Genomic DNA, 17,629 nt, shown 5'->3' on the forward strand with positions numbered 1-17,629 from the left:
CCGAACCGAGTTTCGTATTGTGATTAGTCATGTCGGAAATCTTGTTGGTTGTTCGGCGCTCGGGAGCACATATTAGCTGGCCGCCACTGGTCAGAAATAAAACTAGAAATAGACTTGGCAATGACATGGTTAATTCGATTTTAACAATTCGATCGGGGCTCAGGCGACACAACAAATGTTGCGAGGATTATGAACTTCCCCCAGAAGTTCAAAAAAAAATTGGAACAATGGCTGTATATGAAAAAAATCCTGATGAAGCCGGTCCTAGCAGTGCGATGGTACAGGAACTGGAACCGGATGACTGCTTAGATTTTTTAGAGGACTAGTCGCTGCCTAACAAAAAAAAATATAAAAAAAACAGTAAAAATATCCCGAAGACTTCGATATTATCAAAAATAATTGTGTTTTGAAAATTATAAAAACAAACAAGTGTATTTTTGAGTGTTTGTTATGAGTTGTTCAAAAGCAGCCAACAAGAAGGACAAAAGGTAAGTTTTTTTTTTTGTAAAAAATTCTGCAGTCCGCCCCCGAATTTTTCTTCTCTGAAATTCTCTAACAACCCCCCCCCCCCATGCTTTATGTCACTGTCAAAATTTTAGCTCCTTTTTGGCTCTTTTTTGGGTTTCGCATAGCTGTACTTTAAAATTCGAGTTGGCAACACTGATATTTATGACCATATGACTTTTTCTGTGGTATTTGTCACTTGTCACATACGCTAATGTCAATGTTAAAGTTCTCAAAATTATTAAAACAATTTGTTTTATCCGGTTATTTTCTTTTGTGATTTCCACGTCCAAAATATTTTAAGAATTTATTTTCTAGATTGTTCTATCGTGAGTGGTTTATTTATGGTTCATGACTCCACCAGTTAAATATAGCAACCATTGCTTATTTTATATAAACGGTCAACTCTGTATAGCGCCGTTTGTGAATACTCGTCACCTTTATGTTGTTTTAGGTATATTGTCATTCTTCAGTAATATAAAATCAAATACAGTAACGCTGCCCAATGGAACTTTTAAAAATGACACATACCTCTGCACATTTGCAATGTTTTATTGTGTGGTGTAAGGCCTTCAGTGTCAATCTTCAGAGAAAGCAAACACTTTGTGGCTTGACATTGTAATAAAATAAGAGATTACTTGATATGCACACTATAATAATGATAATATTTGAATTATTAGTACAGAACCATTTTTATGAAAAATTACCTTAAGGGTGCAGAGCTATTTCAACTAATTCCAGTTCCCAACTTTCATCAGGTCAGGGTTATTTCTCTGTGATATTAAATCTCAGTCACTGAAGAAATAACCCAATAGAAGTGTCTGTGTGCCCAAAGTAAGGTTAACTTTATCTTACATACATATTATGAAAACATTTTCAAGTATTGAAATTCTTTTTTCAACAGATGGTAAATGTACGGAAAATAGGTACATGTTTAACCCTAGATTCATAACCTTATCTAAGAGGAACATTATTCATAAACATTCATCTCACAGACTACTAAATTTAAGTGACGAGTTTTGGGGTACTTGTAAATAAAATAAATAAATCAAGTATGGCACCCTTTATTTGTTTAATTAGGTAACAAAAAAAGTAATAAATGAGTTCAAATTAAATTTCATCGGTACATTCCACACACATGAGGCCGCGATGGTCCATGCACACATACTTTTTGAATTGCTTGCATTGGGAACCTTGTCATACGCCGTTTTTTATAATCACAATAACCACAAACCTTTTTTTGAGTACCACTTGGACCAGGTGTGGCAATGGTAGGCATTTCATATAAAACTTCAGCGATTTTCCTTTTTAGGCATCTCTTCAAAGTTGGCATTTGGTGTCTTTTACGTAACCACGGTTCGGTCAACTTGTCAGAAACATCCATCACGAAACATGGTCTGCTTGTTGGTTTTGGCCCTAGTTTCACATTATCATGCACGTATATTACGTATGAGTTTATTATTGCCGTGTTGAGTATGCCATAGAAGTAGCATAAAGGCCATCTTTGCGTTTTTCTACTACAAGACATACTTCCACACATTTGGTCGAACAGCAACCCTTCGTGGAATTGTAGAACAGAAGCTGCAATAGCACCGTTACTATGTGTGGTAGAAAGCAAGAGAACGTTATTGTTATTTTTAGGTTTGTAAGATACTAACGTACACTGCCTGTCATAACAAAATACGGATGAACCTATTGGTCTTTCTTTGATCTGAAGCAACTCAGGCGGTATTTCGCGTTTATTTGCTCGAAGCGTTCCTACTATTGTACATTTATATGGTGCCTGTAGTAACTGTAGGGCAAAAGAGAGTGAAGTGAACCAATTGTCCATGGTGACGTTGCGGTTGCTACCTCACAAATTTTCAGTCAAAGTCTTGACATAGTAAGATCCGAGTGAATCACCATTCGTTTCAGTTTTTCCAACATATGGCATAGCGTTTACACAGCATCAATATTTTTAGACCATACTTATTAGGTTTTGACGGAATATACATCCTAATTTACATCATATACTTACTTTTACTCTGTATAACCAGAACTCATCAAAATTAATGTTTTCAAAATAACTTACAGTCTCGTCAAAAGTTACACTATTCATAAACATTCGTCTCTCACATGTTCAAAGGTCTATAACTTGTGCACAAGACGTCACTGCGAAGCAAGCGCACCCGCGTTACTAATGAACAAGCTATCTAGGAAGGTACTTGAGAGGTCATCATTCTATCTCTTTCACTCGAGACACTAGAAACAAATTTACGTTTTGCGCGGTCTGTGGGACGAATGGTTATGAATGTAGGGTTAATACCACAGACATAGGAATTAATAGACGAGAAGATAATGGCGAGGGGTAAAATCAACTGTTGAAGAACGAAGGGGGTTAAGCTGACTGTGATTCGTCAATAAATCAATCTGACAGTAAATAGGCATCTCGCATTATAATATCACCATTTAGTTCTTAAAAGTAAAATCTGCTTTTGAATGAATAGACATTTTTACATGGGAGCGCAAATTACTCGCCACGTTATGAACTAATTTGCGAAGTCCAAATTCGGCAAAGTAAATTTCTTCTGTTTGCAGAGTCGTAGTTAGTTTCAGAGTATTTAGTTAAGACACTTTTACAAATGTTTCATAATTTACTTACCCCAGTAAACAACGATGAGCACACTTGAGAATCGCTACATTGTGATGTGATAGTATATGTTTCTAAAACTGATCCATATAATACGGTGTGAATAAGCTTAAAATAAAGTAAAATAATGCTTACTTATGGAATGTAATACGACAATTGGGTTTATTCTCTTTTTCACATCTATTTTTACAAGTTTTCATATCACAAGTCAACATTTTGCCGTGTTATTTCGTAAAATGAACCGATGATGCCTCGACCATAGTTCGCACAAGAATGATGACGTCACGTTTTCAAATTTCACTTGAGGCCATATGCGAGCACAGCCGGCTCCAATGGAACCGGTATGGGGAGTGGGGATAATACGCTTTTAATCACTTAGGGCAGGTCTACTAATATTCATATGTCTATGGTTAATACGCACTTCTAATAGAAAAAAAAACACTTTGTATCAGTTAGATAATAATGGAAAAAAGTATTTCAGTTTCTGAAAATGGAAATAATGCTTGTTAATAGCCACATCATTAAAAAAAAAACAGATAATTTGACATCTTTTCTTCACGCCAGGTTTTGACATAATAATATTAAAATATTATAGTGATTTATTTTTGGGGTAATATGCCGTGTTGCGCTACCGCCTTAAGCCAACGTTTCGGACAGCATTGCAACGTTTGACAGCAGTCCATCATCGGGACACATGTGTAAAGATTGTGGTGATGTGCTTATGTATGTAGATGTGATACCGTACATCTGCCCTGATGATGGACACTATAATGCTGTCCGACACTTTGGCTGAAGAAGGAGGTAGCGCAACACAGCATAATACCCCAAAAATAAATCACTCTAATGTTTTTGGCGCTGAAAATCTCATACCCAAATACAAATATTTTTTTAGGCTCGTTTTTTTTTTATTAAACCAAAACCAAGAACCTATTTTAGGATCATCGGTTCATATTTTTGGTTAAATAACAAGAAAATAAAACTGGCTACTGCTAAACGCAACTACAAGGAAATAAAATATTTAAAAATTCAAGAATACGCAGTGGATCCATAACGTATTGATCGAAAAACTGAAACATTTGGGTATTGTTGGTACCCCCCTAGAACTTTTCTAATCTTTCCTATCAAATCGCTTTTCGGCAGTAGAACTGGGTGGAGTCACAAGTAACTTAGGTAAAATAACATGTGCCCCAAGGATCAATTCTTCGACCGTTGCTCTTTCTAATCGATGTTAATGACATAAAGTGGGGTGTTAAAGGAACTTTACAGCATTATGCGGGCGACACAGTAAATTTTTATGACAAACCGAATCTAGTAGACCTTGAAACGGAAATGAATGTTGATGTTTCCCATCTCACAAGCTGGTTGAGAAGAAACAAATTGACCCTTAATGTAAAAAAAATCGCATTACATACTTTTCCGCAACCTACCGATCTACTGGTTGTAGATTCCCAACAATCGTGGGATCTCCACATAAATCATGTGAAAGGGGAAAATTACCCCCATAACTGGTGTACTATATAGGCTTCAAGAATTACTACCCACTCATTTACTAACTTCGGTGTACTATACCATGATACATTCACACCTATCCTATCCCTGCTGTGTCTGGGCCTCAAAGAAACTGATAGCTGACCTGCAGGTGATCCAAAACCGAGCTCTCAGAAATGTTCTTGGTCTTCCGTGGGACACATAACAAGGACATCTATTGAGTTTCATATCTCGATGACTAAAATATTAATATGTATGTCTTTTTTTATGAAGAAACTTTCATAGTTTTTGCTGATTGTATGTTTATGCTATGTACTTTGGTTTCTTAATTCTTATTCAGAGTAATCAAAAACACGAGATTAAACTCGTCTCTTGCTGACCGATTCACATATCAAACTCGTTCATTAAGTGAGGAGTACCTATAGTTGGCATACTACCCATATAAAAGTGGTTTTTAACTAAGTAATCTTTTATTTTATTATGTTTGTATATACCTATATGCTTTTTGCTATGTAAACCCAATATTTAAATGGTTTTCATGCTGCATGATTTTAATTTCAGAATCAGTATTCCTTTTTAAAAAATGGCAACTAAGACTCCTGTGACTGTTCTACAAGAACTGACGACAAAATTAAATCAAGTTCCGCATTTTGAATTTCTGGAACCTGATGTTATTGGAGTGTTTGAATGCAAGGCTTCGGCAATGGGAGTCTTGGTGACTGGAAAAGGCCGCTGTAAGAAGGATGCAAAGCAAGATGCTGCCAGATTAGTGTTACAAAAGCTGGTGGCAGCGGGGAAGTATTCCCCTCAAACGTGTGATAACCTTTCACCCCCAAAGCATTTAGTTTCTGCCCCAGCAGCGGAAATCGTTACCAACAATGTTGGTTTACTAAAGGTAAGCTATATATATTTTCAGTTTGAATCTTAAGTATTTCAAAAAAAAAAAAAAATTCTCGCTAACCTGATCTACGCCTTTTTCGCATATGTGATCATCGGCATCTATGCAGATGTCACATATGTGATACATTAAGGTTCATTTAAAAGTTAGATGTAGAGAAGATAAAAGAGACTAGTGTATCAAGAATGTAAAAGTGTATTTTTGACAGTAGTAATAACGCTTACTGTTTGAATGCAGCAGCATTGACCCAAAACATCTCCATTTCCGAAGCTATTTGGTTTGACAGGATTGCTCTCTCCAACATGTTTTGATTCCATGTGTACTGTATTCAGCTGAAGTTTTCATCAAAGCAAAAAATCAGGAATATCAGAGTTTATCTAACCATTACTTGAAATGACTTTGGCTTTTATGTTGACTGACTAGACCCAAAACCAACTAGATCACAAGTCATTTTTTAGTCTCACAACATTCCCCGACATTGGTGTGCCACAATTCCCTTGACTTCTGACAATTAGAAGACTTGTGTTGTCTTCACATACATATTTTTTTCAAATATATACATATACATTTTTTTTAATAATCTAAAAATATTTTTTCAGGATCTGTGTGTTGATTTCCATATGCCAGTTCCCGAGTACACTATTCTGGGTGAGACGGGCCTACCACATTCAAAACAATTCACGGTCCAGTGCAAAATATCTTCTTTGGAGCGAACGGCTACTTCAAACACGAAAAAACAAGCCAAACAAATGGCAGCTGGTTTGCTTGTTAAGTACTTTAATGAGCATATGGCTTCCAGAATGGCTGAATTTGCAGACAGACCTGTGAGCTATATGCAATTATCTTTATGTTATATTATGAATGATTAATATATTTACATTAACCTTATCTACGCGGCTGTCGCATATGTAATTCTTTGGCGGCTATCCCCATTCGTTCATGTTGTGTAAATGAGCCATGAAATTTTACTAAAACACATACAATGTGTAGCCTATTGAGATAGATTTCATTGAAAAGGTCAGTATTGAAAAGTTTAAACATGAATACGGTTTTTTCATCTATAATATAGATATGGTTTGGTCAAATTTATTTTTACTAGTTACTTGTGACGAAATTCATGTGAAAGTGTTCAATACAGATTCAATCAAAGAAACTATATGTGCAAAAGCTTCTCAGTGTGTTTATAATTAACAATAATACCTACCTACTTAGTACAGTTAACACCTGTCAAATTATCTCCTGATTTTTATTTGAAATTGAAGTTATTTAAAGTGAAAACTAACAACTATAGTAGTGAATAATCAAAGTGTAATAACAATAGAGTGAATTTCAAATAAACAATAATATCAATTCAAAAACTTTACTTAACAAAACCTAAAGGTCTTTTGAAATCTAATTTGTCAACACCATTTTTCTGTTTAAAAGTGAACAAAAACAGTGTTTCCCCACTGCATCGAATTGCATCAAATCATCTGCTGTTAAATTCAACGTGAATAAAATAAAAAAATACATAAATCATTTGTTGTAATTTAAATAATTATTTGATTTATTATTGTCATACTACACCATCTATCGACCAGTGGACAAAGAATAATCAGTCACCTAACGAGCAATATCTTTCAAAATCTAGAAGTAAGCCGATAGATGTCACTAGAGTGTAAATTTAATAAAAATATAAAATTTAATATATAAAAATTATTATCAATATCAAAGTCAACCCATCTTTAACAAATGGCCCTGAAAAGTCATATGGTTCAAAAATTTTAAGCTTCAAAGAAAAATTATTACAATCAATGACTGATAGAATTGATCTTCAATTGCAAAATTTTATAAAAAAAGATATAAATAAACTATTTTTAGATCTTAAAAACAATATACAAGACCTAGTTAAGAGCGTAGAATTCTGCTTGAGCAAAATTGATGATTTTGAAAAATAAATTAAAAAAACAAATGACCACCAAAAAAAAAATGAAGCGAAAATTGATTAATTGCAAAAAGAGGTTAAAAACCTCAAACTATCTGTAAATCATATCCAACAGAGCGCGCTTGAAAATTCTATCGAAATACAAGGAATCGAAGTGAAGAAAAATGATAATGTACAAAAACCCATTGAACTACGGATGTTGGCCCTAGACTGCAGCGACCTATTAAAAAATAATTCTTTAATAAGGTACTATAACAATCCGGCCAAGCAAATTATTTCTATCCAATACAATTCAAAAGAAGCAAAGGAGAAGGTCACATTAAACAAACAAAAATAATGGAATTCTCACCTCTAAAGAAATTAAATACTCGGAGTCAACGCAGAAAATCTTCATCAATGACAAGCTAACCCCACAAAATAAGCAGCTCCTGTGGTTGTCAAAGTCGACAAAAGCTTTGGGATACAAATATGTATGGACGAAGGACGGACAAATTTTATTAAGAAAGAGCTCACGACTCCCCTTTAATACGAATTAAGAATTCAAACGACATACCATTACAGTAAACATGTACTGGGACATGAGGAAGAAATCTTATCACCTTGACTAATAATAAATAATCCACAGCAAAAAACAAAAAAATGGAAGACATGGCAGACTTAATAGATAACACATCACCAATTCAATGCACATTTACTAATGATTCCAAAATAGTGTTCAACGTTGGATATTTGAAAGGGGGTGAGAATTCTTTGAAGAATTTCTAAAGACTTCCTAAAACTATATAAAAAAAATAATTTTAAAACATGTATATTGTATCTTCACCTTTATATTATTTTAACACTTTTTATTATTATTTATTTTTTCACATTTTATAATTTGTATGGCTACCGTACCACAGGCATTAGCCTAGTATGGTAGTTGAAAATTGTAATCTTTAAAAATTTATAAATAAAAGAAATTTAAATTAAAAAAAAAAAAAAAATGTATATATATAAATATATACAACTCTGCAACTATATTATGATAATTTTTTTCTATGGACTTCTGCACTCTAATTTCTAATTTATTATTTATTGAAGTTGAATAAGGTTTTAAATATGATGCATGCAAGCACCGAATCTACGGGAGAACTGTGTTCTTGTCAACTCTGGCTGTGATAGGTACCTATACGTAGTAATCGACCTCAACTTTAATTCTAGGTATAAACATTATCTAAATCTTCCATAATAATTTATCTGTGTACTTTAATGAGTTGTTTTTTTTCTAGGAATCCCAGTCTCTTTCCAAAATTAATGATCGTGCTAAAGAGAAATACTTCGACCAACCAGAGGTGTGGAGACCTAATCTTGGCCAGATTGTTTCAGATTATCACATTGGTATTAAAGAAACGCTCGGTATTTTAATATTTTTATTTATTTTCTAAGGCAATATCGAAACAGATCTAAAGATGCCTACAGGCCATTCAGTTTGATCTGTAACATTTGAAGCAACCACGACAGAAGGGTTCACCATCCAACCATATTTTCTTTAAGTAAAGCCCATTTTTCAATCCCTTTTCACATTTTTTTCTTCAAATTGGTGACCCAATCAGATGACTTAAAAAAATTACCTTTTAAGTCAGTAGTTCTAGTACTATTTAAGAAATATATTTGTACAGCACCCTTGAGGTGATTTTTCACGAAAACGGCGCCATATAAATTAGCCAAATATTATTATTAACTCTGGAGACCCCCAAAGTTCCAAATTGCTACATTTCACTTCATTGGAAACTGAAATATTTGCTAAAATGGGCCTATCGATGCCCTTTTTTCTATAACAAATTTGTTTTATTTTGCAGAGACAGATAAAATCACGGAGGGTGTGGCTCTCCTCGATTCTACAGAGTCATCGAAAGGGAATGTGGATCGTGTTGAGAAACTACTGAAATTGTTGGACCTGGAATTCCAATGGGAAGAGCTGGAGTCCGATGATAAGACAAAGACTATTGTTTTGTTAAAGATTCCGCATGCTTCCCCAGCTGCCTTCTTTGCAGCCCCTGCTGGCGATAGGATGCAAGCAAAAGATTTAGCCGCAGTGGAAGCATTAGAGTATTTCTCACTGATGCTAACCATGTGATTTGTAAAGTGCAATTATGTAATTCATTTCCACTAAATGCGTTAGCTGGGAATGTTGATACATAGTATAGGTGATTTTTTATAAGGTTAAAATAAATTATCAACTTCGAGTTGAGTGATTGGTTTGTATTTGTTCCAGATTTCAGGGTTTTGGGGTGAATACTGTCGATTCTGCCTTATTTTGTCCCAAATAAGCTGCTCTCCCTAGTTTGAGGTAGATAAAAATAATATTTTAAAGAAAAATTTACCTTTTAATATGTTAACATAATTTATGTATGTATTACCTTTTTTCTTGGTATTTTTCAACTTTATTAAATAAAAATAAAACTGCAATTACAGAAAAATAATTATGCCGTAACTATAGGTACATATATATAATGAATATGGAAAATTAAAATAATCAAAGGGAAATGTGCAAATAAAAAAATCATGAACAAAAAATTACATATTATAATAGAGGCAACCCAAAAAAATAATTTCTTACATGCGCGGCAGTGTACGGCGGACGGCAAACAGTCGGCATGAGCGAACCCTACCAAATTACTGCTGAATGAACTCGTAACAACCGTAGCGCGGTGCATCCCTTCCCCTCATCATTCCCGCATACCGCACGCCCGGCCGCCCTTAGCTAAAATTCGTTTACTGTGGCATATTTTGCATCAACTTCAGATCAGAATATGTCCCAATTAAATGGAATGGTGTCCCAAGTAAATTAGTATTAGTTTCTGTTCCTTGGGTTTTGGCCCAAATATCCTGCTGTCCCGATAAGCGGAATTGAATAATAATGTGTGTGCGTAACTGTAAAAAAAATACAATGATAATAGTAGCATAACATTTAATAATCATAAACATGTAACTAGCGTTTGCCCCCAAGGAATATGATCAAATTTTATTAAAATTACCAAATGTAAATTCATAATATTGTGCTAGGTAATTGTTGCTATATCTGAATTTATTTTTCTTTATGGCACAACAATTCATTTAACATGTAGGAATAATTAAATGACATTTTAAAAATATTTATTTATTATTTTGTATCTTGTAATTTATAAGCATATTTTTTTAATATTTGGTATATTTAGTACATTCGGTAGTTATGGTTAGTACATTTCATACATTCTGTACATTCACCGCATTAAGTATATTTAACAAACGGTCTTACTAAAAAACGTGGTGAAACTTTTATTCAATTGATAAACGACCGTGTATGTGAAAACCTTACTACTTAATTGAAACGTAAAATAGAAACTGACATAAAATACTTTGTGTAAAGATAATTAAGATGTATACATTGCCTATCCAGTCAAAGGGGGTTGTTTATCAGTTGTATAAACTTCAAATAATAATAATTTATCATTGAATTTCGAAACTTTTCAAAGGTATTTTAAATTTTCTGTATTTTTCTTCATTTTTAGGGTTTTTTTTTTCTCCATTATTTCTGGCTTTTACCCTTCAAGGGTGTTCTTGCCCATCATTTAAAATTATGGAGAAACGAAATGTGAATTTAGATATTAATTTTAATTAAATAGGAAAATTTCAAAATTATAATGAAAATTGGAGTCGAGTTCAGACTGAGATGATATGACAAGAGATGAGATGTTGAATGGAGGGGAGGCAATTTTAGATAAGGCTTGATAGAAGAGAGGATATTTGTTTAGAGAGGGACAACCAAGAAATATGTGATCTAAAGTTCCCACTTCTAGACCACAGAATGTACAATCTGGGGAGTCAAGGACGTGAATTTTAAAAAGGTGGGAAGGAACGGAACAATGTCCGATCCTCATTCGAATGAGTGAAGAAATTAATTTTTTGGGAAAATGGGGGAATTGCTGAAACCACGGTTTTGATGGGATAGTCCTTTGTATTGAGGCATAGCAGGCTCCCTTGGATTGACTAGCAATGTGCCAATACTCTGCCCAAACATTGCGGGATCTATCTTTGATGATGGAAAAAATGTCAGATAGGTTAATGTCGTTTACGAGGGTAACAACGGGGTTGGACGCTCCTTGTTTTGCCAAGGCATCCCAATATCATTACCCATGATACCAACATGTCCAGGAATCCAAATCAGAGTTACTGTTTTACCAGAGCTTTGAATGGAGGCTATCATCTCTCGAATAAGGCATACAAAGTGATCATCAGGATGAAGAAGATTACTGGATTTAAGTTTTTGGAGGGAACTGAGAGAGGCAGAGAGAACGAGGGAAAGTTCAAAATTATTTTTGTTTATATATTTGAGAGATTCTATTATTGCAATGCACTCGGCTGAAAATTGATTTGAAATTGAACGAAATATTCTGTTATTAGAATTATTGTGGTAAACGTTAATACCTATACCACAGTTATGAGAGTCGGGAGATTTGGATCCATCAGTAAATAAAAGAGAAGAGTTGGGCCATTTAGATGAAATAATAGGGTGTTGTAAAAACAAATAACAATTTGGAAACAAGATAAAGTTACCTATTAAATTTTTGTATTTGAGATATATTTTAATGTTAAAAAATGGCAATATTTTAATTTGAAACCTGAAAAAAAAAACTGATTCAAAACATTTTGAATCAAAACAACGAAAAATTTCAGAGAAATAAATAATCGAAAAACACTGACTTTTTATTTAAGAAATTTGCAAGATCACTTTTTTTTATCTTGTAAAAATTATTAAATATTTTAATAATAATTCCCAGAAAATAACCAAATACAGACATTTTGGATCCATTTGGTCATCAATACAAACATTGTTTTTTTAAATTTGTATCTACCTACACATGCATAAGGGATTTATGTTATTAAACAACATCACTTTCAATTATCTTCGTACACATGCATAAGGGCATTTATGTTATTAAACAACATCACTTTCATGGAAGTTTTATTAAATTCACAGTGTAAAAGTCAATTAACAATAATAAGTAGGATATATCCTCGCTTTTCCGTTAAGATGAAACTACATTAATCGCAATATGACATTATTAATGGATTAAAACCGACAAAAATAAAAGTAAATTTAATTAATTATACTATTATATAGTGAATTGGTCATTAGAATATATTTTTTATTAACACACTTTGATCGGGTTATTTTTTCGCCGGCTGACCGCTGAAAACGGGCGAAAATAAAGGTCCCGCGCGAATTTGTTTAATTTGTTTTAAATCGCTATATCTTCGTAAATAATGGAAATATTTCAATAAAATTTTTTACATACTAACTCAGCATACCCAAGCTATATAATTTGTAGCTAAAAACCAAGTATTATTTCTAATGCAACATAATAAATCGAAAACAAAGTCATTGTTGAGTCATTAGTGTTCAATTTTTAAGTATAAACTAGGTTTCAATTTTATAAAATTACAAATTATTATATTTTCACCAAGCCCAAATCATTATAAAAACAAAAACAATTGCCACTTCTCAAGTATCGTCAGAATAACACATTATTACTCATTGAAATACCACGTGTGCAATTGCCTCTCGCACGGTACAGCGGACCAAAACCATCGGAACGTGCTAATAATATTGGTTATTTTTTCAAATGAAATTTAAAATAATCACTTAGCGTAGAATGCTTCTCGTATTGCTCACATAATATTGTTAATTTTTTTCACCATACACTATTAGGTTTAAGTTTTTAATCACCTTTATATAATCAGTTACAGTTTACGTCTAAAAATTGTTCATTTAATATTTCCTTGTTCTTCCTCCATATCACTTTCTTCAGAATCACTGAACTGTAATGGAATCACTGACATTCTTTTCCTACAAGGAATTTCTTCACTTCCACTAGATTCTTCTCTTTCACTATGGAATTCAGGCAAATAATTACTAGAACAGGCAGATAAATTATCTGCGACGATTTCGATATCACTTTCGTAATTTTCAGAATCCATTTTGAAAGGTTTGAAAAAGCAAATATAAATATTATCTCCTCGGAACGCAACCGTAGGACAATTTGCTTTTTAAAAACTGGCACGCACTTGTAAATATTTATTATGGTCCGCCTAACTGTGTTTGCCGATACCTGCTGTTTTTAAATGCTCGACACTCTCCTCTCGCTCGCACCTAGAAGTTGAGTGGGTGCGGAACAGAGATAGAAAGATTTGTTTCGGGTTTCATGGTCATAAAAACCCTGGTTCCAGGAATTGAATTATTAGAATAACAGAATATGTTATCTAAATTACTTATTTCGTTGATCTTCAAACGCAATACATATCAAGTATCAGGTGTTCATTAATAATGGCCATTTTAGTTGAAATATCGATGTACACAAAAGACTCCAAGATAAATACAAAAAAAAGACTTGCATTGCAATTTGATAATTATGTACATATAGTTGGGACCTTTATAAAGAGATTGGTATATAATGTTCATATAAAAACATCAGATAATTTCTTCTTTTCTGCCATTGAAATGAGGCGGGCGCAGAAGGTAGAACTACCCTTCCCGACGTTAAGCATCAATCGACCGAACGGGTAGAACTACTCTTCCCGATTAAAGTGTGTTAAAAACGTGATAAACAGTGTGCATTCTTTATACTATGTGTAACAAAATTAGTGTTTAACGGATGTGAAGTGGTTATTATTTAATTAGGCTCTAAGTAAGTTTGGCGCATTTAGTACATTCAATACATTCAGTATAATTAATATATTCAGCACAATGAGTTCTTTCAGTTCATCACAGAACATCAGTTACTAAATGGAGTTCACGCCGCAATCAACCTTATTGCAGTGTAAATATTGGAAAACACAAGATAAATTCATTGAAGTACAAGAGATTGTTGAAATTAAAGCATATTAATATGATGATGTGGCATAACGATGTGATAAAATATGATATCTTTTAAAAATATATTTATGTACTTTATTAAGTATTTCCTACATTCTTTGTAAATGTGCCCTGCCAATAGTCCAATGCTGCCATCACAGTGTTTGCGCTCCTGGTTATTTTTGTCAGCGATTCATTTTCTTCTTAGGGCTCTGAATTCACGAATAAGCTCTTCCGCAAACATTTCTAAGGTGTTACAAAATCTGAAAAGCTTGGTAGGAATAGGCCATTTGCATCCATTTTTTTATTACTTAAAATCGTATGGATAATCTTTCTACTAATAAAATTTAGAAACTTATAGTTTTTTAACGATAAAATAAACAAACCCTTTTTTTAACTCGTTACGTCAATGTGTAAAAATGTTCGGTTTACGATTTATTATTTTAAAATTCTACACTATTTTTTGTTTGTGAATAGCAATACTGAGATTTTCGTAGACTTTTGACGGAGAGTACGACGTGAAGTTCTTACGTTTCTTTGGCTTCTTAGCGGCTTACAGGCATAACGGTGAGGGTGCAAATTAAACAAAATTAAACTATACATATAATTATGTGAATATAATTTAAATCTGAAAAGAGGTACAAGATTAAGATGTGTTCAAGAACTGTAATGATCAGATGTTCATAATTCTACATAAACCGTTTATTATAATGTCATAAACCATCCTTGGTTTGATATATTTTATGCAGCACCCTTGAGGTGATTTTGCACAAAAACGGCGCTATACAAATCATCCAAATAATATTATTATTTTCTTATTAAACCTTTTTGATATGTTTCATATTGTTCATAAACCTTCTATTTTTCATGTTCCTTGTTTAATTTAAAAATTTGTTGTGAATTTTCTATTACTTATCATATGGTAGATAGTATTTTTAATGATTGTTGATTTCATTGTAAAATATTAGGAATAAGTTTAAAAGTTATGTCTAAAATGACGTTGAACATTAATTAATAAGATAGATCAAGAAAAAAAATTATTATTATGTAATATTTTTGGTAAGCCTCGTTACTCAGCCATTTGCACCCCTCTGCCCTCTGCCATTCGTACAGAATCCTTAGTTTTTTTTTAGCCTGTTTTTCGGTATTTAATTTTTTTTTGCATCCACAAAAAATTATGTCGTCCTTTCAGTTTATAAAAAAAAGGTCCGATTTTACGAATTGTGATTTTCAAAAAATTGCCATGGAGCTCAAAAATTCGATAAATAATAATACGGAATGAATTTTTGCTGTAAGTGGCCTGTTATTGTATTCTACCTTCATTCTTTTCCATATCATAATTTTTTTCTACATCACCAGAGAAAGAATGCAAGACAGCATTTATTGAGGTTGTTTTTCACAAAGCCAGAGCTATGAAAATCGTCCAAAGCTATTTAGAAGCTTTAGTCATTATGTTATTCATTATTAAAGTCGTTATTCATCACACAGTCTAGTCATATAATAAAGATGACGATTTATTTACTAAAAATATTAGAAAATCAATGCTAATCAAATATTACCTTTTCAACAAATAAAAACTACACACATGAACATTTTTTAACAAAAACCATGCAAAGCGCCAAACGGAACGGGGCTTTATTTGCAATTACGCATCGAGGTACGAATATGAAAAAGTTTTAATATTTTTTTGCATTTAAAAAAAAAAAAAAAAAATTTACTAACAAAAATACTCATTTTGGTTATGTGTCTGTCCTGCGTAACTCTGCTTCAGTGAACTCTACAACTCAGATTTGCTTTGAATTTAAGTGTCATTTTCAAAAATTGAATTATTTGTTCGAAGAATTCAGTTTGCGCTAGTTACTTACTAATATTTGTATACTTTTTTGGAAAAAAAAGAATTATGTTAAATATTTTTTTCAAGTCTTTACTATACATATACCTAAAGAAGAGTGTCCCAATCTGGGTTTGGGGTTTGTTTTAAACAAATCTATGGTTTCATTTCAAGATTGAAGAAATTTCGCACACTTGACCTTCATAACTAACTAATTTTTTAAACACAAATTATAAACTAAATTTACACTTCTCAAATTATACCGAATCCATTAAAGTTCATAATTTTAACTCCCTCCAAACACAACGTCTAATTTTTGATCAAATCTTATTGTTTAAAATCCTAAATAATGGTCTGGACTCACCAGAACTTACTAATTTAATAAATCTTCATATTCCGTCTAGATCAACCCGACAATCTGATTTATTTTATCTACCCTCGTGTAGAACAAACATTCGAAAAAATTCCCCAATTCCTCGTATATGTGCACAATATAATACAAAATTTTACAGCATTGACATTTTTGGTAATAACGTAAAGAAATATTGATATGAAGTAATGCGTACGATCGATTATTAATATGAGAGTATGGAATGTATCGGTAGCATCTCCTATCCTCTTCCTATTTTCCTCTTCCTCTCCCCTTCCTTTAACACCAAATTAATTTTAAGATATTAAAACTTCATTTCCAATGAACTTTAACATAAGAAACTTTTGTTGCTTGACTTCAGTTAACTTGCATATTTATATCTATCATTTTATATTATATAAAAGCTGTTTGTTTCTTACAAAATAAAAAAAAATAACAGGAGTAAGGTCACTGTCTACATGATATTTCGAAAAACCATCCCCACCCCCTTTTTCCACCCCTTAAAGCGGAATTTCGATACTTGATAAAATTTTAAACTCATTCACTCAACATTTAAAATAAGAGTAAAATTAGATAATAAAACATCTGATTTTGAAAACTCTGTAAAGCCCCGGACAACACCGGAGACTTAATAGAATTATATAAATTTTCATAATTTATTGATAACTAGCTGTACCCCGTCACGCGTTGCTGTGGCTCACTCTGTCTGTGCAGTTAGAGAAACGATAGCTCGCGATGCTTGTGTCAAACAGATGGCGCTGTTTTTAAAAAAAAAGCATGTTTGCCCAACAGATGGCGCCATTTTTTTTAAGGTTTCCCTTTCACAGGTTCTTATAATATAGGTAAATAAAAACACACACATATTCGAATGCAACATTGTGTTAAAATTTCAAAGTAATCGGTGAAGAATTAAGATTTAAGACGGAGATTTAAGATTTTTAACAAATGAACATTTTTATTTAGATAAATTGATAGATTACATAAGCTATACCAAGGTGCAATTCTCTACTTTCTTCCTAGATTTCTGAGACACAAAGTATTGGAAGGTTGTTGGAATTCTCTATACAAGATAACCTGGGGTAAAGTGCACTAACTTCGGGAGGTGATTCTA

At 32.8% G+C, this 17,629-nt stretch overlaps 1 protein-coding gene across 5 annotated transcripts; it reads left to right on the forward strand.

Moving 5' to 3' along the window:
- The first annotated feature begins 702 nt into the window (after positions 1-702).
- On the forward strand, positions 703-17,246 carry LOC149423531 (interferon-inducible double-stranded RNA-dependent protein kinase activator A homolog). Of its 5 annotated transcripts, XM_089631616.1 has the most exons (6): positions 754-833; positions 4,389-5,083; positions 5,183-5,516; positions 6,119-6,343; positions 8,712-8,838; positions 9,282-17,246. In XM_089631616.1, the coding sequence occupies exons 3-6, from the start codon at positions 5,205-5,207 to the stop codon at positions 9,557-9,559; spliced, it is 942 nt and encodes a 313-aa protein (XP_089487742.1). In that variant the 5' UTR covers positions 754-833; positions 4,389-5,083; positions 5,183-5,204; the 3' UTR covers positions 9,560-17,246. The 5 variants fall into 5 exon arrangements, with proteins under 5 accessions (XP_089487741.1, XP_089487746.1, XP_089487744.1 ...); XM_089631615.1 differs by lacking the exon at positions 4,389-5,083 and having other exon boundaries at positions 703-958; XM_089631620.1 differs by lacking the exon at positions 4,389-5,083 and having other exon boundaries at positions 703-958; positions 8,712-8,820.
- The last annotated feature ends 383 nt before the right edge of the window (positions 17,247-17,629 follow it).

This window comes from Hesperophylax consimilis, chromosome 5 (assembly GCF_061612785.1).
Source record: "Hesperophylax consimilis isolate HC1 chromosome 5, BYU_Hcon_1.0, whole genome shotgun sequence".
Classification (NCBI taxonomy): Eukaryota; Metazoa; Arthropoda; class Insecta; order Trichoptera; family Limnephilidae; genus Hesperophylax; species Hesperophylax consimilis.